The 20,889-nt window shown below is 46.4% G+C and overlaps 4 protein-coding genes across 5 annotated transcripts in view; 1 reads left to right on the forward strand and 3 right to left on the reverse strand.

The window, feature by feature from the left end:
* Positions 1-20,889, forward strand: part of LOC143955711 (uncharacterized) — a 338,238-nt gene that overhangs the window by 112,431 nt on the left and 204,918 nt on the right. The gene's annotated exons all lie outside the window — the stretch shown is intronic.
* Positions 1-20,889, reverse strand: part of LOC143955807 (uncharacterized) — a 99,000-nt gene that overhangs the window by 63,099 nt on the left and 15,012 nt on the right. The window contains exons 1-5 of one of the 2 annotated variants that reach the window (XM_077465928.1): positions 7,557-7,779; positions 6,791-7,137; positions 6,579-6,676; positions 6,412-6,498; positions 6,151-6,330 (exon numbers count right to left, since the gene is read on the reverse strand). In XM_077465928.1, coding sequence (XP_077322054.1) covers positions 6,151-6,330; positions 6,412-6,498; positions 6,579-6,676; positions 6,791-6,875 — 450 coding nt within the window. In that variant the 5' untranslated portion in view covers positions 6,876-7,137; positions 7,557-7,779. Of the gene's footprint in view, positions 1-6,150; positions 6,331-6,411; positions 6,499-6,578; positions 6,677-6,790; positions 7,138-7,556; positions 7,780-20,889 lie in introns of those variants that run through there. The other variant, XM_077465927.1, reaches the window with a different exon arrangement.
* On the reverse strand, positions 1,083-4,427 carry LOC143955847 (uncharacterized). Its single transcript, XM_077465964.1, has one exon. The coding sequence runs from the start codon at positions 4,168-4,170 to the stop codon at positions 3,202-3,204; it is 969 nt and encodes a 322-aa protein (XP_077322090.1). The 5' UTR covers positions 4,171-4,427; the 3' UTR covers positions 1,083-3,201.
* Positions 15,077-19,900, reverse strand: LOC143955765 (uncharacterized). Its single transcript, XM_077465888.1, has one exon. It carries the CDS (start codon positions 19,625-19,627, stop codon positions 18,155-18,157), a length of 1,473 nt encoding a protein of 490 aa, XP_077322014.1. The 5' UTR covers positions 19,628-19,900; the 3' UTR covers positions 15,077-18,154.

The following is a 20,889-nucleotide window of genomic DNA, read 5'->3' on the forward strand; positions in this document are numbered from 1 at the left end:
ATCGAATGCCTATCATTATACACCATGGGGATATCGAATGCTGTGATTTGAGCATGCGCAAATCAGGGATTTGGTTTTGGCGCGTGTTGTGGACGCTAGTATACACTCCATTAATATGGGAGTGACAGAGGGAAAACCAAGGACGTTGATTCGACGATGGGGGAATATAAGGTGGGATGCTGGACCAGATAGCCAATCCCATGATTAAGTCTGATATGACGAAACATGTCGGGGGCGTGGCTATCTGGTGAATATTGAGCTGACATACACGGAGCTGGGAAGGAGGCACAGGACTAAGAGGACTGAATCATTTGACTTGAAGGCGCCCTTTTTCGAACAGACCTGCTGTGTGGGACCAGGTGGGACGCACGAGGAGGGGTGAGATTAAGCGATTCAGTACCGCATCTAATGAGTCCGCCGTGACCACCAATGCCCCGATGTATTCAGAATAGTTTTGTGGAGTGAAGTTGTGAAGCAAGTCTTTTTACTCTTTTGAAGTGATTTTGCTTTTTTAAGTTCATGTGAGTGCATAAGGAGTGAGATTTTTAAAACATTAAAGAGTGATTGCAGTATTACACTATTGGGTTCTCCCTCTGTGATTTCTCTTTGAGGTATACATATATACAATGAAGTGTGTAAGTGGAGAAGTTCCAATCGGATGTGCTGGGGTCTGAATTTCATCTTGAGAGATCTTTTTGAAAGCCCTTGAGCCTCACACGAGAGTGTAAGGCTTAGCAGTCGGTGAGTGTTTTCACGAAGGGGGGAGTTTAAATCACGGATGGTGTGGTGAAAGGAGTCACTTGTAAAAAGGAATCTGAACACTGGATACTTTTTTCACGCATTTATAGAAAGACTTTCTGTAATCTGGATATTCTTTAAATATTGTTTGGTGGATGGACTATATTCACATTTGTTTATATTTGTCACTGTATATGTAATCTAAATGCAAATTTGGGTATTCACTGAGTGACAAATATTTATATATTTTGTTACTGATCACACAATTTATGATCTGAGATAGGATCACTGAGGAGGTGAGGGCACGTTTACTGAAAGGTACACAGGTAATAGCGCCACGTGCAACCAATTAGTTATTTGGTATTTTAACACTATTTTTGTATGCACCTTTTCATTTGTTTTATACAATTTTTTTTTAATATATTTGTATTTTTAGAGGCAAACATGAAATGCCACACGCAAAATGAAGATCCTCCTCTCCTTCAAAGCTTCTTCTGAAGATCAGACTACACTGCTAGAGGGACCCAACCAGCCGTGACACCCCCTCCTTCTCTCTCCTAGAGGGGCCCAACCAGCCGTGACACCTCCTCCTTCTCTCTCCTAGAGGGGCCCAACCAGCAGTGACACCCCCTCCTTCTCTCTCCTAGAGAGGCCCAACCAGCCGTGACACCCCCTCCTTCTCTCTCCTAGAGGGGCCCAACCAGCCGTGACACCTCCTCCTTCTCTCTCCTAGAGGGGCCCAACCAGCAGTGACACCCCCTCCTTCTCTCTCCTAGAGGGGCCCAACCAGCCGTGACACCCCCTCCTTCTCTCTCCTAGAGAGGCCCAACCAGCCGTGACACCCCCTCCTTCTCTCTCCTAGAGGGGCCCAACCAGCCGTGACACCTCCTCCTTCTCTCTCCTAGAGGGACCCAACCAGCAGTGACACCCCCTCCTTCTCTCTCCTAGAGGGGCCCAACCAGCCGTGACACCTCCTCCTTCTCTCTCCTAGAGGGGCCCAACCAGCCGTGACACCCCCTCCTCCTCTCTCCTAGAGGGACCCAACCAGCAGTGACACCCCCTCCTCCTCCGTCACGATCAGGGGTCAGGCTCGAAGACCAATTGCTATAGCAGTTGCAGGACTACCACTAACCAGCAGGATAGGAACACAGGCCGTCACCCTGGCAGAAGACACAGGCTCACCTGAGGTGCGGAGTCTAAGTACTAACTGGTTTTCACCAGAGCTCCAGATGGTAGAGATGGATTTAGCTGCATGTTAGTACTAGGTCGCGGTCCTCAGGATCGCCCCACCAGGAGGTGAGCAAGCCGGGGTTCAGCAGCGGATGAGCAGGTAAGGATCAAACAGAAGCGTGGTCAGTAAGCAAGCCAAAAGGTCGGTAACGAGTTGTTGCAGATTGGGATCAGGCAGAAGCGTAGTCGTGGAACAAGCCAAGGGTCGATAACGAGCAGTAGTAAATATAAGCGGCAGCAGGGAAGACGGGAGCGAGATACAGGCTGGAGATGGCACAATATTCTGGCAAGGAGGAAGTGCAGAGACAAGGCTTATATCAGGAAGTTCATGGGAGGAGCAAAGAGTTCAAGGTTCAGCTGAAATCAAGGTACAAGGCAGGGTTGTCAAAAGGATCTGACAAGGCACTGTCCAGCATCTCAGATAGCTCAGAGAGAAGATTCATTGCCAGACACAGCTGAGGTCCCAGGTTCAAGTCCAGGTCCTGACATCCTCTCTCCTAGAGGGACCCGACCAACAGCGACACCCCCTCCTTCTCTCTCCTAGAGGGACCCGACCAACAGTGACACCCCCTCCTTCTCTCTCCTAGAGAGACCCAACCGGCAGTGACACCCCCTCCTTCTCTCTCCTAGAGGGACCCAACCGGCAGTGACACCCTCTCCTCTCTCCTAGAGGGACCTGACCAGCAGTGACACCCCCTCCTTCTCTCTCCTAGAGGGACCCGACCAGCAGTGACACCCCCTCCTTCCCTCTCCTAGAGGGACCCAACCGGCAGTGACACCCCCTCCTTCTCTCTCCTAGAGGGACCCGACCAGCAGTGACACCCCCTCCTTCCCTCTCCTAGAGGGACCCAACCAGCAGTGACACCCCCTCCTTCTCTCTCCTAGAGGAACCCAACCGGCAGTGACACCCCCTCCTTCTCTCTCCTAGAGGGACCCAACCGGCAGTGACACCCCCTCCTCTCTCCTAGAGGGACCCGACCAGCAGTGACACCCCCTCCTTCTCTCTCCTAGAGGGACCCAACCGGCAGTGACACCCCCTCCTTCTCTCTTAGAGGGACCCAACCAGCAGTGACACCCCCTCCTTCTCTCTTAGAGGGACCCAACCAGCAGTGACACCCCCTCCTTCTCTCTCCTAGCAGAGGAGGTCAGACAGAACTTTGAAGTCTTCAGTGATCTCTGATTTCCTTATAAAGTTTTTTTTTCCATGATAAAGATCAGAGGACACTCAGGACACTAATACACCTGGAGGGTTGTGTGGGTTCTCTGATGTTTGTAAAAATGGGACTTCTGTGAAAAACGTTTCCCGCACTCAGAACAGGAATGCGGCTTCTCACCCGTGTGGCATCTGTAATGTCTCAGAAAATGGGCCTTATCTGAAAAACATTTCCCACACTCATGGCAGGAATACGGCTTTTCACCAGTGTGCGATCTCTGATGTGTGTTAAGACTAGTCTTCTGCGTAAATGTTTTCCCGCACTCAGGACAGGAATACGGCTTCTCCCCCGTGTGAGATCTGTAATGTCTGCCCAGTTGTGATTTATTGGGAAAACATTTCCCGCACTCAGAACAGGAATATGGTTTCTCTCCTGTATGAGCTCTCATATGTATAACAAGGTCTGATTTAGAGGGAAAACATTTCCCGCACTCAGGACATGAATACGGCTTCTCCCCCGTGTGAGTCCTCTCATGTCTCATAAAACTGGCCTTAGCTGAAAAACATTTCCCGCACCCATGGCAGGAATACGGCTTTTCAACATCATGCGATCTCTGATGTCTACTTAGGTAGGATTTTTGCGAAAAAGTTTTCCAGCACTCAGGACAGGAATACGGCTTCTCCCCTGTGTGAGATCTGTAATGTCGGGCCAGTTGGGATTTTTTAGAAAAACATTTCCGGCACTCAGAACAGGAATTACGTTTTTCCCCCGTGTGAGACTTCTGATGCTTTATAAGACTAATTTCAGAGCTAAAACTTTCCCCACATTCAGGACAGGAACTTTCCTTCTCCCCCTGAATTCCGGCCCCATCCCTCACAGTACGAGGTTGCTCGGAGTCGGAGGGACTCCATGGTCTATCCACACTGTGAAGTCCACCATCCATAGTGGAGATCATTGTCTTTTCTCCTCCACAATCTCCTGTGATGTCCTCATCTTCCATTCTACAACCTGGAGATAAAGTGAGACGATCCTTTGAGGGTTTCTCCATGGCGTGTCCTGGAAAAATATAAAAACATCATCAATAGATATGAGAGGGTTAGTTCACTTCCATCAAGATCCTATCTGGATCAGGTAGATATGAGTGAGGAGATGTTCTCTGTGGAGGTCCCAACCAGCCGGGACTTTTCCCCCCTCTTCAGTCCTTTGGTCCTCCTCCCAGATCACTTCTACATTTACACAGCCTTGTCAGAAGAGCAGGAACCAATGGGGACTGGGAGGTCCATGCTCTTTACACAACCACAAGCCTAGGCACTGGGTCATGTGATCTCTGATAGACAAGAGGGTCAAAGTTCAGACTTACAGACCCTTTACCATAGAACAAGTGACCATAGGCCTAGGCTTCTGGTGATATGCAGCACTTTCTTCTGTTTCAGTATTTTTATGTTTAATAAGTATTTATTAGAATTTTAACCACTTAAGGTCAAGCACGGAGGTGGAAACATCATGCTTTGGGGCTGATTCACTGCTAAAAGGTACAGACCAACTTTGCCGCATTGATGGGCCAATGAATGGGGCCATGTATTGTAAAATCTTGGATGAGAACCTTCTTCCCTCAGCCAGAACACTGAAGATGGGTCATGGATGGGTCTTCCAGCATCACAATGACCCAAAACATACCGCCAAGGCAACAAAGTAGAAGCTCAAGAAGAAGCACATAAGGGTCATGAAGTGGCCTAGCCGTTCCCCAGACCTTAATCCTATCGAAATTTTATGGAGGGAGCTGAAACTTTGAGTTACCAAGCGACAACCAAGAAACCTTAAGGATCTAGAGAAGATCTGTGAAGAAGAGTGGACCAAAATCCCTCCTGAGATGTCTGCAAACCTGGTCACCACCTACAAGAAACGTCTGACCTCTGTGATTCGCCAACAAGGGTTTCTCCACCAACTACTAAGTCATGTTTTGCTTGGGGATCGAATACTTATTTTACTCACTGAACTGCAACTCCATTTATAACATTTATATGGTGTTTTTTCTGGATTTTTGGTTAATATTACACCTATGATAAAAATTATAGACCCTTCATTTCTTTGTAAGTGGGCAAAACTTACACAATCTTCAGGGGAGCCAATCATTATTTTCCCCATTGTATGCGATTGTGCCGGTATGAGTCGCCCATCAGCAAGTAGTTGACAGAGTAACACAACAGTAGTAGAAAAGAAAGAAGACTTACATAAAAAGCCAATACACAACTGGAAGAAAAAAAAAAAACAACCTTACTAGAAAGGGACTTTGGGTTGACCAGAAGTTTGACCTGCGCCAAAGGTGATTGCAGCTCGCTGAATGGACGAGCAAAGTGGCCAGGTTTGGTTAATCCCCTGGCTGGTGCAGCTGGAAGTCCTTCATTAATTGCAACTTTCCGCTTGCTGGTTGCTAATACGCTGGCGACTGCTTGCATCCTAGCAACCAATGGCACTGTACATCAGTCCACTTGCAGACTGCCCCCGAAAAGGCCAGAAAAACATACAAAAATAGGTTCCCATAGATGTCATTGGGTTTAGGAAGCTAGGTTCTTGATTTCCAAATCTCAGGCTTGGTAAAGCCTGAACCAAAGATAAGTCACTTCTTACTTTTCACCCGAATAAGACTGCTATGTTATCACAGAGTTATAAGCCTGCTCTGGACCAATCAGTGAGCAGTAACAGAGCAGAGATAAGAGAAGAATATATGATGGGTCACCTGTGCTGATCTCTGTAGGAGTGTCCTCCTCTATGAATGTCCTCGTCATTCCAGCCTCCTCCGTATATTGCTGATCATCCCTCACATACGTCTCTTCTACTTCACCCTCAACTTTCATGTTCATCAGATCTTCACCCTAAACCAACAGAATGGCAGAAAATCACATCTGTAACATAGAAGTATTTATGATGTGAGATCACATAGAAAATATCATCTTGTAGAGTCCACACATCATCTCCACATGTCAGAGTGTTCAATCACTTTATGTTCCCGACCCTCAACTCCACCTACCTGATGATGGTGGGGGATGGTGAGACCTTCCTGTGTGGAATCCAGAGGACGGGGACATCTCTCTGGTGGGATTCTGGTATTTGTTGGATCCACCATGATGTCCTTGTCCTTCATCACACCATACTCTTCATCTTCATACCCTTCATTAACAACAATATTATCACCCCCGAGATTTCCACTCTGAATATATAATAAAACATTCACCGTAAAAAAACACACTTGTGTAGAAAATATAACTACCAATAATTGTCAATCACCTACCTTAAGATAGTGAGCCACATCATACTCCTCATCCTCTTCTTTAAACTCTTCTTTCACAACAATATTATCATCCCCAAGATTTTCAATCTGAATATATAATAAAACATTCATTGTAACAAACACTTTTGTGTTTAAATCTTAACTATCCGTGATTGTTCCTCATCTACCTGATGATGGTGGGGGATGGTGTGACCTTCCTGTGTGGAATCCCGGGAATACAGAGGACGGGGACATCTCTCTGGGGGGTTCCCATTACTGGATCCATCTGTAGGAAACACACACACTGACTGAATACATTGTTTCTATGTGTTTATCAGATGATGGGGGATGGGTGGAGCCTCCGTACTGCTCTCTCCTTTACAATAAAGTCTCCTCTTACCCGGTGATGTGAGGGGCGGCTGATTGTCCATCATGACGTCCTTGTAGAGATCCTTGTGTCCTTCTAAATACTCCCACTCCTCCATGGAGAAATAGACAGTGACATCCTGACACCTTATAGGAACCTGACACACACAATGATACAGTCACCATCCAGACACATCCCTTGTCTGTTACTGGATAATGTCCCAGAATTCCCAGAATCCTCCTCACCTCTCCTGTCAGCAGCTCCATCATCTTCTTGGTGACTTCTAGAATCTTCTCCATGTTGTGTCTCTCGGGTTTTAGGGAGTCACATGGAGGCACTGTGATGGTCATATGATCACCTGACTTCACAAGAGGAAATCTCTGTATTGAGGAACCAATAGGAATATCATGTTAGAATCCCAGAATCCTCCTCACCTCTCCGGTCAGGTCTGTGTTTTATTAATAGAGATAAGAGTGATGTCATGTGACCTCCCAGAATCCTCCTCACCTCTCCGGTCAGGTCTGTGTTTTATTACTAGAGATAAGAGTGATGTCATGTGACCTCCCAGAATCCTCCTCACCTCTCCGGTCAGGTCTGTGTTTTATTAATAGAGATAAGAGTGATGTCATGTGACCTCCCAGAATCCTCCTCACCTCTCCGGTCAGGTCTGTGTTTTGTTAATAGAGATAAGAGTGATGTCATGTGACCTCCCAGAATCCTCCTCACCTCTCCGGTCAGGTCTGTGTTTTATTAATAGAGATAAGAGTGATGTCATGTGACCTCCCAGAATCCTCCTCACCTCTCCGGTCAGCAGGTAGATGATCTCCAGGGTGAGGTTTATTATCCTCTCAGTCATGTGACTCCAGTCCTCCTCCATCCTCAGTGATGTGGTCATGTGATCTATGCGGGTTTCTCTGAAGAGAGATAGCGGAGAATTATCTGGACTTTACTGGTTGTACATTATTAGCATGAGGCTGTATGGGGATAACATGTGGGTTGATGTTAGTGGTAATTTGCACATGGTTTAGGTTTATTGGCATTTGTAGTGTTTTTGCCCCCTGCAAACCTGTTATATTTTGTCCTACCTCCTTGCCCATTATTGGCTGATCTCAGATCCCCTCTTATAGTCAGGGATGGGGTTATCCACACTTCATCCCCATTATTGGCTGCTATGAGGTTGCTGACCATGGGCGAAGGCTACACAAGGCAATATGGGTTAACCACAAATTCCACCAACAATCAAATCCTGCCAATTGGAGTCAAATTTCAGTAGATTCCGAATCCAAATCTCATCCCTCAGTAGAAGGGACTACTAAGGTACGACAGGTGACACATCTCAAAAATGAGGGAAATGTTCCGGCCCGGCAAGTGGGGGAATGTTCTGACCCTGAAGGGGTTAATCTAGGTTCCCACACTATATATGTGTGTATCGTCATCTGCAGGAGATAAAAGACGTCACAGTGACTATGGAGGAAGAGGATGGACATGACGGGGGGTTACTGGGTGTAAATAGAAAATAAGATCTTATTACCTCCTCTAATGCCACTTCCAGCAATGTCTCCTCTTTACTTCCTCCTGACTCACCTCTCACTTTGAACTTCCTATTTATACCTGACATCACTTCCTGTCTTCCATAGAGACTTCCTGTCTCTATGTTATACGCATGATTACCACCCTGTGGCGCTCAGAGGAACTGCAGCCCAGACAAAGGCCTCGTAGTAGAGCTGCACAATTTGGGCTAAACTGAGAATCACATTATTTTGCTCAGAATAAAGATCACCATTCTCGCGGTAACATCATCTTTCACATTATACGAAAAAATATGGGCTTACTTTACTGTTTTGTTTATTGTTACCATTTTATTCTGTAGGGTCTCTGCCACAAAAAATTAATGAGCAATTTTCTAGCAATAAATATTGATTTTAACTTGTAAGAAGCAAGTGCCAGAAAAAGGTTTAGGCAGGCCATAGATGGGTCGAATTTTCGAAAGCATTTTCTTTCGAAAATCTTATCTAAAAATGTTCGTTCGTATTTCGCACCATTAGTGGGGTTGCAGCAACAGCTGATTTTCGTGCGCCAATTAAATTTGAGTATTCAGACATGTTGTAAATTTTTTGAAAAACGAAACAATTTTCTAATCAATGATGGGAGAATCTTGCGAGAAATGTAATCCAAAAAGAAATGCGCAAGGGCAAGAAAACAAAATTCCCGGAAAGAAAAGAAAATTATTTTCTGTAGCAGCATGAGGTGAAATTGAAGGCTTGGTTGGCCGAATTTCTAAATCAATGGCGGTGCCAATCGGATCACAAAACGCACAAATTTACTGATTTGCAAAAGAAAATTCTTTCGAAATTCCACCGTGAATGCCCAGCCTTATGCCCTGTACACACGATCGGACATTCCGACAACAAAATCCCTCAGATTTTTTTCCGATGGATGTTGGCTCAAACTTGTCTTGCATACACACGGTCGGACAAAGTTGTCAGAATTTCCGATCGTCAAGAACGCGGTGAGGTGTTTTTCAGTGCTTTCTGTTAGTCTGTTCTGACCAGCTGACCGTTTTGAAGACATGTTGCATGTACGTACTCGTCATTGAGTTTGTGCTGTGCAGGGGCTTGGTGTTGGGCTTCTAGCTTTGACACAAGCCCAGTCTATGAACAGGACGAGGAGGAGTCCATGGACGAAGAATTGGTTGACCAGTTCTCGCACATGCCTTTGCTTCGTGAGATCCGGGAGAATAATCTCGATGATTTCAGGAATTATCTCCAGATGACGGACCCCGTTTTTCACCGTCTTGTTGGCTTTGCTGACCCCTTATATCAGCAGGCAGGATACCTGCATGCGGCAAGCCATCACTCCGGAGCAGAGGCTAGTTGCCACATTGCGGTACTTGGCGACGGGGAGAAGCCTTCAGGGCTTCAAGTTCTCTACAGGCATCTCCCCCCAAGCTCTGGGGATCATTATTCCAGAGACCTGTTCTGCCATCATTCAGGTCCTGCAGAAGGACTATATTAATGTACGTTTTCTCCTTTAACATCACATTCTATGTATTAAATGTTTGCTAATGTATTGTATTTCTTTCCTCATTCCCTAATTACCATGATTGTAATATGCTGTAATATGCTGTGCCCCTTTGTCTTCATGCATGCTGGAAGCTTTTAAAGTTGCCTTTTAGTCCTTCATGCATATTTGCCTTCACTAACCTCCCCACCATGCTCTCCTGGGCCCATATACACCTATAGCCTAGTCACTTAGCAATGTATTTTGTCAGCTCCATAGTATTGCTTTCCCCTAAACACCCCCTAAAACGTGTACAAATGTTATGTGTGTCCTTAAATTCATGCAGAGTGTCAGAGGCGTTTTTTTGCTGGCCCAAACTCATTTGGAAGCCTCCCTCCCCCCAACCGCTAAGTCAGCTGATAGCAATCCTCTATCTTCTGACTTTGCCAACCCATACACACTATACCTACCTCTTTTGTGGTCAGATTTATGGATGAATTCACCAAAGCATGTAGCGCAAGGGCCTGCCTGAATACTTTAAAATTCTACTGTTTAAAGTTTGTTTCTCTTATTATTATCTTGATAGGTAATAGCAGAATGTAAAAATGTGCTTGCATTTTTTCAGTGTGTATTTTTTTTTTTTTATTATGACACTTCTTACCTGTCCAGTGGGCTGCCAATAGTGTAAGTAAGGAGAGGCTGGCCAATGTTAACACATATTATTTAGGCATTCAGCTCTCAATTAAGTGGAGAGGGTTATCTGTCCAAAACATCTCCCCACCCCCCCTAAATTTTTGCAATGGGCCATCAGATGGGGTGAGGAATCTGATAAGTGGACCTTATACTTTTGTCTTTAAATGCTAATTTCAATAAATGTTATACTTATGTTGGCCAAAAATGTTTGTGTCTAATCTGCTTGCAATGTTTAAGTGCAAAATTACTTTTTTTTTCTTGGTTGATGCCACAGTTTCCTTCAACGCCACAGGAATGACAGACTGTGGCCTCCCACTTTGTCACCTGTTGGGACTTTCCAAATTGTGGAGGTGCAATTGATGGGAAACACGTCCACATCTTCCCACCCCCCCAACTCGGGGTCCTACTGTTATAATTACAAGGGGTATAATAGTATAGTGATGTTGGCGGTGGTGTCAGCTACTTATGAGTTCTTCTATGCAGACGTGCGAAAAAATGGCCGGATGTCGGATGGTGGAGTGATCGCCCAGACGGAGTTCTACTGGCATCTCCAGAATGGCAGCTTGGGCTTGCCACCTCCAGAAGACAATGTGGAAGGACTCCCCTTCGTCTTCGTCGCCGATGAAACCTTTGCACTGGGGGACCATGTTATGCGGCCATTCCCTATGAAGACCCTCACCTCGGACCAGAGGGTTTTTAATTACTGGCTGGCCTGAGCCAGAAGAGTGGTGGAGAACACTTTTGGGATAATGGGCAGCTGGTTCCACCTATTTTTTATTCCAATCCACATTGTGGAATATAAACTGAACAATATTGTGCTTGCCTGCTGCATTCTGCACAATTTTCTCAGAAATAAATCACCAAACTATGTGGCCTCAGTTGGGCCTGAGGCCGACTTTCCAACCTGACGGCACTTGAAGCTGGCCCCTCCACAACACCCGCGAGGTCAGAAGCAGATACATGGAGCACTTTGCGGGTAGGGGAGTCATTGATATGCCAGACAATGTCTGAGAGACATTTTTTTTAAATGCATTTATATTTGAAACTGCAATAATATTTGTTTTCATTTACCTCTTGGGTTTCTTTTAGCTGTCTCCTAGGTTTTATTTTTTTGGGCCTTTTTCTTTAACAGTGCAAACCAAATTTCTTTGAGACATGAGGTCTCTTCTTCAGATAATATTATTATTATGTTGTGGGTCTGCTACACACACACCTTATTTTTGTTATTAATGTATGTAGTGCATTACTGACACAAATATTCCTCATTTTCAGCACCGTGACAGAAATGTGTGAAGTCGTGAAAATGGCGCGATTGGGGCAAATTAAAACTAAAGGCAAATCCACTTTGAACTACAAGTGCACTGCAAAAGTGGATTTGCCTTTAGTAAATAACACCCATTGTCACAGAAAACACCAACTTTACGACGAAAACTGCTTTTGAGCATTGAAAGAAAAAGCCACACATTGTTGATGATAATAAAACTTTTTACTCTAAGCACATTCACATGTGCGTTTATAAAAGGGTTTCTCAACAAACCAACATATTTGGTGTATATAACATTATTTTTGGTAAAATTAATATATCTAGCCATTTTTGTTAAAACAGGCATGTTTCAAAGCATAACATACACACCTCAGGAACTTACAAAGTTCAACTTAGAAAAGTGAAGGCAATATCAGACATGAGTATGTACAAACTGTGTTGATATTGCCTTCATCACATGGGGTGTCACCTCTGTAAAAGCCAAATTTGGAAGATGCACACAAATTGTATTTCAAACTAGGGATTTTCCTCCTGATCTCATGCCTACTGTGCTATCTCCCATCATAGGGGATCAATGTACGTGTTTTGGGGGTGCAACCCCTTCATCTCAGCCACTTTAGTAGCGTGGAAGGGGTTGCATCCACAAAACGCGTACATTGATCCCCCATGATGGCAGATAGCACATGTTGACACACTGTGTGCATCTTCCAAATTTGGCTTTTGAAAAAATTTAAAACAGTTTTTTCAAATCTCAAATCAATGCTAGCTAGTTCTGCCTAAAACATTAATGATGTTCTTCATTTTTTGTTGAACATTATTGATGCTTTTCTTAAGATTTTTCGAAATCGCGATTGCACCCCATTATCTCCCTGATGAGGATCTGGGCACTTTCACTGGTAAAATTACATTCTTCTTTCACAACATCCACATCACCTAAAAATAAACCAAAAAACACACCATGTATTACAAAAATGCAGGCATAAATCTATTACTTGAAGCTGTGGTCTCAGACACTCACCTGTTGTGGTGACAATTTCGCCAATTTCAACAATCTCTCCTTCCTCCTCCTCTGCTTCTGGTTTTGATATTTCCCCTTCTTTCGGAGGTGGGGGGTCCCTGGTATCCTCAAACGTCCCGAGTCTTCTCTCCCCTATGATACTGTAAAAAAAGGAATACTTAGCACACCGATATTTGAGGGCAGAAATAGGAATCTGAAACATTGCTTGGAAGTGTCGTACAATTGTGTTTTTTGGCAGAGTTCAAAGCTGATAACATTATTTTTGACACTTTCTAAAGTTGGAATACTTACCTGTTTTGTGCAAGTTTCACAGATGGAGACACCCCTATAGTATCCACTGGAGCATGTGTGTGGGACACCCTAATAAAAAGGGTGTTCTGGTGTCCCACACTAGTGCTCCTGAGTCCAGATGTGTAAACAGCTATTGAGTGTCCTCTCCTTTACACTGAATCAAGTTTGCATTTCATTCTAGTTACAAACCCATCTAGACAACAAACTTCTTTGACTAGAACTAGGCCTGAACAAATGTAGTTAACTGCAACTTCACAACTTCGTAATTTTAGTGGCCGAACAAACGATGTTTCCTACGACCGATTAAACCCATGAACATGAAAGTGGCCATTTTAAACTGTAAAACACTAAAGAAAAGCACATGGAGCAGTATGCAAGCAATAATAATAATAATATCAACACACGACAACTACTTACTTTTTTGAAGAACTCACTTGATCTTTCTGTACTGATTGTGCTCCCTCAGTTTCAGGTCTGACCAGCGTTTCCCTCAGTTGATCCTTGGATCATCGTACCCCAAAATTCTGCGGACTCTTCACAACTTTAGTCATGATTTAGGTCTTTCTCACATTTGGGTTTGGGTAAGGTCCATACTTCCCATCATAGTTGGCCCTCTTCAAGATGTCCACCATCTCCACGATCTCTGCAAAGGACATATATGAGGCCTTAAATCTTCTCCTCCGGGATCGGGACGTTTCTGGCTCTGGGCTTTCCTCGTCCTCTTTGTTGCTGTAATTAGCACGCGCCTGCTGTGTCTCTGCCATGTGCTCTTTCCACTGCGCCGAAAGAGAAAGGGCAGGAAATAGACTAGAAAGAAGGTCAGGGGCGGGCGGAGTTCCACGCATGCCCAGTGTATGTAAAACCTAACACGCGTGCGTCTTGCGTACGATCTCTGAGTGGAGGATGGAGTATCGGAATTGACGATCGTTAGAACGAAGGTACAATTTAAACTTGGAACATCAGTGGCCTATACTGCTTATAGATTGAGGCCTATATTGGGTCAAGATTAGGAGAGTTTAGCCTGACATTAGGGTTTGTCTTGTGTTGTGTCTTGCAGAGAAAATGGATGGGTTCAAAGATCATAGTTTTTCCCAATTTTCATAGACAAGTACAACGAGCTGCCCTGTCTGTGGCAGGTGAAACACCCCCATTACAATAATAAATGAAACAGGCAGGCAGCGCTGAAGAAACTGCTGGAGTTGGTGAAGCTGGTGGTCCCCAGTGCAGACATCCCCTATTTAAAAGCCAAAATTGGTGGCCTGAGGAGTACATATCTGAGAGAGAGAAAGAAAGTCCAGGACTCCATCAGAATTTACGAGATCGGATTTTGTTGTTGGAAAATTTGAGATCCAGCTCTCAAACTTTGTGTGTCGGAAATTCCGACGTAAAAAGTCTGACGGAGCCTGCACACGATCGGATTTTCTGACAACATGATCCGATCGGAAAGTCCGACCGCTTGTACGGGGCTTTAGACACAAGAGTAAGATTAATGCCCCATACACAGGATAGGATTTTCCGACAGAAAATGTTCGGTAAGACTTTGTTGTCGGAAATTCCGACTGTGTGTAGGCTTCATCGGACATTTTCTATCGGAATTTCCGTCGCAGAAAATTTGAGATCTGGATCTCAAATTTTTCCGACAACAAAATCCGTTGTCGTAAATTCCGATCGTGTGTAGACAATTCCAATGCATAAAGTTCCACGCATGCTCGGAATCAAGCAGAAGAGCCGCACCGGCTATTGAATTTCATTTTTCTCGGCTCGTCGCACGTGTTGTACGTCACCGCGTTCTTGACGTTCGGAATTTCCGACAAGATTTCTGTGACCGTGTGTATGCAAGACAAGCTTGAGCCAAAATTCGTCTGAAAAAAAAAACCATGGATTTTGTTGTCGGAAAATCCTATCGTGTGTACGGGGCATAAAACTAAATCCTACAGGATCGACCTTACTTGTAGTGTTAGAAGAAGGAATAAAAGGAAAAGAAAAGAACATTTCATAACACAAATCTGAAGGCTGACTTTCATCAACCAACTTAGAAATAATATCACGAGTTTAAGCATGGAAACTTTATTTATCATTTGTTTCATATTAAAAAATGTTATCACTTAAATATAAAATTTTACATCAGTTAATATCATATTTCCCACTTTCTCCAAGCAAATTAAGATTCTTCCGCAAGCTGATAAGTACTGCACCAAAATGGTCAGTCCTGTCATGTAGTCTGATCTCCCCTTCTCTTCAACCACAAGCAATATCTACATCCTCTCTCACCATGATGTCTTTCTTTGAAGCCTCTGCTGAAGATCAGACTACACTGCTAAAGGGACCCAACCAGCAGTGACACCCCCTCCTTCTCTCTCCTAGCAGAGTAATCCAGACAGAACTTTGAAGACTTTAGTGATCTCTCATTTTCTGATAAAGTGTTTCTTCCATGATAAAGATCAAAGGAGCGCTCAGCCACGTGTTTTCTGAGGTGTAGATCAAGGTGAGCTTACAACCAGCAGTGACACCCCCTCCTTCTCTCTCCTAGAGGGACGCAACCGGCAGTGAAACCCCCTCCTTCTCTCTCCTAGAGGGACCCAACCGGCAGTGACACCCCCTCCTTCTCTCTCCTAGAGGGACGCAACCGGCAGGGACACCCCCTCCTTCTCTCTCCTAGAGGGACGCAACCGGCAGTGATACCCCCTCCTTCTCACTCCTAGAGGGACGCAACCGGCAGTGACATCCCCTCCTTCTCTCTCCTAGAGGAACCCAACCGGCAGTGACACCCCTTCCTTCTCTCTCCTAGAGGGACACAACCGGCAGTGACACCCCCTCCTTCTCTCTCCTAGAGGGACCCAACCAGCCGTGACACCCCCCTCCTCCTCTCTCCTAGAGGAACCCAACCGGCAGTGACACCCCTTCCTTCTCTCTCCTAGAGGAACCCAACCAGCCGTGACACCCCCTCCTCCTCTCTCCTAGAGGAACCCAACCGGCAGTGACACCCCTTCCTTCTCTCTCCTAGAGGGACACAACCGGCAGTGACACCCCCTCCTTCTCTCTCCTAGAGGGACCCAACCAGCAGTGACACCCCTTCCTTCTCTCTCCTAGAGGGACCCAACCGGCAGTGACACCCCCTCCTTCTCTCTCCTAGAGGGAACCAAACGGCAGTGACATCCCCTCCTTCTCTCTCCTAGAGGAACCCAACCAGCCGTGACACCCCCTCCTCCTCTCTCCTAGAGGGACCCAACCAGCAGTGACACCCCCTCCTTCTCTCTCCTAGAGGAACCCAACCGGCAGTGACACCCCTTCCTTCTCTCTCCTAGAGGGACACAACCGGCAGTGACACCCCCTCCTTCTCTCTCCTAGAGGGACCCAACCAGCAGTGACACCCCTTCCTTCTCTCTCCTAGAGGGACCCAACTGGCAGTGACACCCCCTCCTTCTCTCTCCTAGAGGGAACCAAACAGCAGTGACACCCCCTCCTTCTCTCTCCTAGAGGGACCCAACCAGCAGTGACACCCCCTCCTTCTCTCTCCTAGAGGGACCCAACCAGCAGTGACATCCCCTCCTTCTCTCTCCTAGAGGGACCCAACCAGCAGTGACACCCCCTCCTTCTCTCTGCTAGAGGGACCCAACCGGCAGTGACACCCCCTCCTTCTGTCTCCTAGAGAGACCCAACCAGCAGTGACACCCCCTCCTTCTCTCTCCTAGAGGGACCCAACCAGCATTGACACCCCCTCCTTCTCTCTCCTAGAGAGACCCAACCAGCAGTGACACCCCCTCCTCCTCTCTCCTTGAGGGACCCAACCAGCAGTGAAACCCCCTCCTTCTCTCTCCTAGAGGAACCCAACCAGGAGTGACACCCCCTCCTTCTCTCTCCTAGAGGAACCCAACCAGCAGTGACACCTCCCCCTCCTTCTCTCTCCTAGAGGGACCCAACCGGCAGTGACACCCCCTCCTTCTCTCTCCTAGAGGAATCCAACCAGGAGTGACACCCCCTCCTTCTCTCTCCTAGAGGAACACAACCAGTAGTGACACCCCCTCCTTCTCTCTCCTAGAGGAACCCAACCAGCAGTGACACCCCTCCTTCTCTCTCCTAGAGGGACCCAACCGACAGTGACACCCCCTCCTTCTCTCTCCTAGAGGGACCCAACCGGCAGTGACACCCCCTCCTTCTCTCTCCTAGAGGGGCCCAACCAGCAGTGACACCCCCTCCTTCTCTCTTCTAGAGAGACCCAACCAGCAGTGACACCCCCTCCTTCTCTCTCCTAGAGAAACCCAACCAGCAGTGACACCCCCTCCTCCTAGAGGAACCCAACCAGCCGTGACACCTCCTTCTTCTCTCTCCTAGAGGGACCCAACCAGCAGTGACACCCCCTCCTTCTCTCTCCTAGAGGGACCCAACCAGCAGTGACACCTCCTCCTCCTCTCTCCTAGAGGGACCCAACCAGCAGTGACACCCCCTCCTTCTCTCTTCTAGAGAGACCCAACCAGCAGTGACACCCCCTCCTCCTCTCTCCTAGAGGGACCCAACCAGCAGTGACACCCCCTCCTCCTCTCTCCTAGAGGGACCCAACCGGCAGTGACACCCCCTCCTTCTCTCTCCTAGAGGGACCCAACCGGCAGTGACACCCCCTCCTCCTCTCTCCTAGAGGGACCCAACCAGCAGTGACACCCCCTCCTCCTCTCTCCTAGAGGGACCCAACCGGCAGTGACACCCCCTCCTCCTCTCTCCTAGAGGGACCCAACCGGCAGTGACACCCCCTCCTTCTCTCTCCTAGAAGGACCCAACCGGCATTGACACCCCCTCCTTCTCTCTCCTAGAGGGACCCAACCGGCATTGACACCCCCTCCTTCTCTCTCCTAGAGGGACCCAACCGGCAGTGACACCCCCTCCTCCTCTCTTCTAGAGGGACCCAACCGGCAGCGACACCCCCTCCTTCTCTCTCCTAGAGAGACCCAACCAGCAGTGACACCCCCTCCTTCTCTCTCCTAGAGGGATGCAACCGGCAGTGACACCCCCTCCTTCTCTCTCCTAGAGGGACCCAACCGGCAGCGACGCCCCCTCCTTCTCTCTCCTAGCAGAGGAAGCCAGACAGAACTTTGAAGTCTTTAGTGATCTCTAGAAGACATTTTCTGCACTCAGGACACTAATTCACCTCGGGGGTTGTGTGGATTCTCTGATGTCTGTAAAGATGGGACTTCTGTATAAAACATTTCCCGCACTCAGGACAGGAAAACGGCCTCTCCCCTGTGTGAGATCTGCCATGTCTTGCCAGATCTGCTTTATTGAAAAAACATTTTCCGCACTCAGAGCAAGGATACGGTTTCTCCCCCGTGTGATACCTTTGATGTATAACAAGGTCTGATTTCCATGTATAACATTTCCCACACTCAGGGCATGAATGCAGTTTCTCGCCTGTGTGAGAACTTTGATGTTTACCAAGGTCTGATCTCTCTTGAAAACATTTCCCACACGCAGAGCAGGAATACGGCTTCTCGCCCGTGTGAGATTTCTGATGTCTCGAAAAATTGGCTTTATCTGCAAAATATTTCCCACACTCAAGGCAAGAATACGGCTTTTCACCCGTGTGCAATCTCTGATGTGCAGATAGATGGGTCTTCTGGGAAAATGTTTTCCCGCACTCAGAGCAAGGATATGGTTTCTCCTCTGTGTGAGATCTTTGATGTTTACCAAGGTCTGATTTCTCTTGAAAACATTTCCCGCACACAGAGCAGGAATACGGCTTCTCGCCCGTGTGAGATCTCTGATGTCTCAAAAAATTGGCCCTATCTGAAAAATATTTCCCACACTCAAGGCAAGAATACGGCTTTTCACCAGTGTGCAATCTCTGATGTGTAGATACATGGTTCTTCTGGGAAAATGTTTTCCCGCACTCAGGACAGGAATACGGCTTCTCCCCTGTGTGAGATCTTTCATGTTTAACAAGGTCTGGTCTGTTTTGAAAACATTTCCCACACTTGGTGCAGGAATGCGGCTTCTCCCCTGTGTGAGATTTGTAATGTCTGGCCAGGTCTGATTTATGGGGAAAGCATTTCCCGCACTCAGAACAGGAAAACGGCTTCTCCCCCGTGTGAGATCTTTGATGTATCACAAGTACTGATTTCCGTGTAAAACATTTTCCGCACTCGTGACAGGAATACGGCTTTTCACCAGTGTGCGATCTCTGATGTGTGTAAAGACCATTCTTCTGCGAAAATGTTTTCCTACACTCAGGACAGGAATACGGTTTCTCCCCTGTGTGAGATCTATGATGTTTGACTAGTCCTGCTTTATGGGGGAAACATTTCCCGCACTCTGAACAGCAATGAAGTTTTTCACCGGTGTGAGATCTCTGATGTATAATAAGATCAGATTCAGAGCTAAAACTTTCCCCACAATCGTTACAGGAACGTTCCTTCTCCTCCTGAATCCCGGCCCAATCCCCCACAGTACGAGGTTGCTCAGAGTCGGAGGGATTCCATGGTCTATCCACACTGTGAAGTCCACCATCCATAGTGGAGATCATTGTCTTTTCTCCTCCACAATCTCCTGTGATGTCCTCATCTTCCATTCTACAACCTGGAGATAAAGTGAGACGATCCTTTGAGGGTTTCTCCATGGCGTGTCCTGGAAAAATATAAAAACATCATCAATAGATATGAGAGGGTTAGTTCACTTCCATCAAGATCCCATCTGGATCAGGTAGATATGAGTGAGGAGATGTTCTCTGTGGAGGTCCCAACCAGCCGGGACTTTTCCCCCCACTTCAGTTCTTTGGTCCTCCTCCCAGATCACTTCTACATTTACACAGCCTTGTCAGAAGAGCAGGAACCAATGGGGGACTGGGAGGTCCATGCTCTTCACACAACCACAAGCCTAGGCACTGGGTCATGTGATCTCTGATAGACAAGAGGGTCAAAGTTCAGACCTGCAGACCCTTTACTATAGAACAAGTGATCATAGGGTTCCAACCACCTGGGACTCTTCACCTCTTCAGTCAAAGGGCCTCATTAATGTAGCCGATTTAAAACGTTCTGCTCATTAATGGAAAGTCCGCTGGTGGAAGCCAGAAAATAAATACAAAAATAGGCTCCCATAAACATCAAAGGGTTTCTAAAGCTATGTTCTGAGTTGGCCGATTTCAGGTGTGGTGCGGGAATCTTCCTGCGAACTGAACCCAGACCAATTCTCTCACCACTTACTTTTCATTGCAACAAGATTGTTAAATAGAGTTTCATGTTATCACCCATCTCCCGTTCTACTATAAAACTAAAATGAAGGTCAATATCACTCAGCTCCCGCCCTACTCTGGACCAATCAGTGAGCAGTAACAGAGCAGAGATAAGAGAAGAATATATGATGGGTCACCTGTGCTGATCTCTGTAGGAGTGTCCTCCTCTAAGAATGTCCTCGTCATTCCAGCCTCCTCCGTATATTGCTGATCATCCCTCACATACGTCTCTTCTACTTCACCCTCAACTTTCATGTTCATCAGATCTTCACCCTCAACTTTCACATTCATCAGATCTTCACCCTAAACCAACAGAATGGCAGAAAATAACATCTGTAACATAGAAGTATTTATGATGTCAGATCACATAGAAAATATCAGAGTTACATAGTAGGTGAGGGTGAAAAAAGACACAAGTCCATCAAGTCCAACCTATGTGTGTGATTATATGTCAGTATTACATTGTATATCCCTGTATGTTGCAGTAGTTCAGGTGCTTATCTAATAGTTTTTTAAACTATTGATGCTCACCGCTGAGACCACCGCCTGTGGAAGGGAATTCCACATCCTTGACGCTCTTACAGTAAAGAACCCTCTACGTAGTTTAAAACGTGGGGAACTGTGTCAAATGCTTTTGCAAAATCCAGATA

Source organism: Lithobates pipiens, unplaced genomic scaffold, assembly GCF_037356315.1.
Source record: "Lithobates pipiens isolate NorthernLeopardFrog02 unplaced genomic scaffold, aLitPip1_a1.2 Scaffold_35, whole genome shotgun sequence".
Lineage (NCBI taxonomy): Eukaryota > Metazoa > Chordata > Amphibia > Anura > Ranidae > Lithobates > Lithobates pipiens.

Excerpts from the sequence above, each read along its gene's own strand:
- LOC143955847 (XM_077465964.1), bottom strand. The coding sequence starts at position 4,170 with ATGGAGAAACCCTCAAAGGATCGTCTCACTTTATCTCCAGGTTGTAGA.
- LOC143955765 (XM_077465888.1), bottom strand. The coding sequence starts at position 19,627 with ATGGAGAAACCCTCAAAGGATCGTCTCACTTTATCTCCAGGTTGTAGA.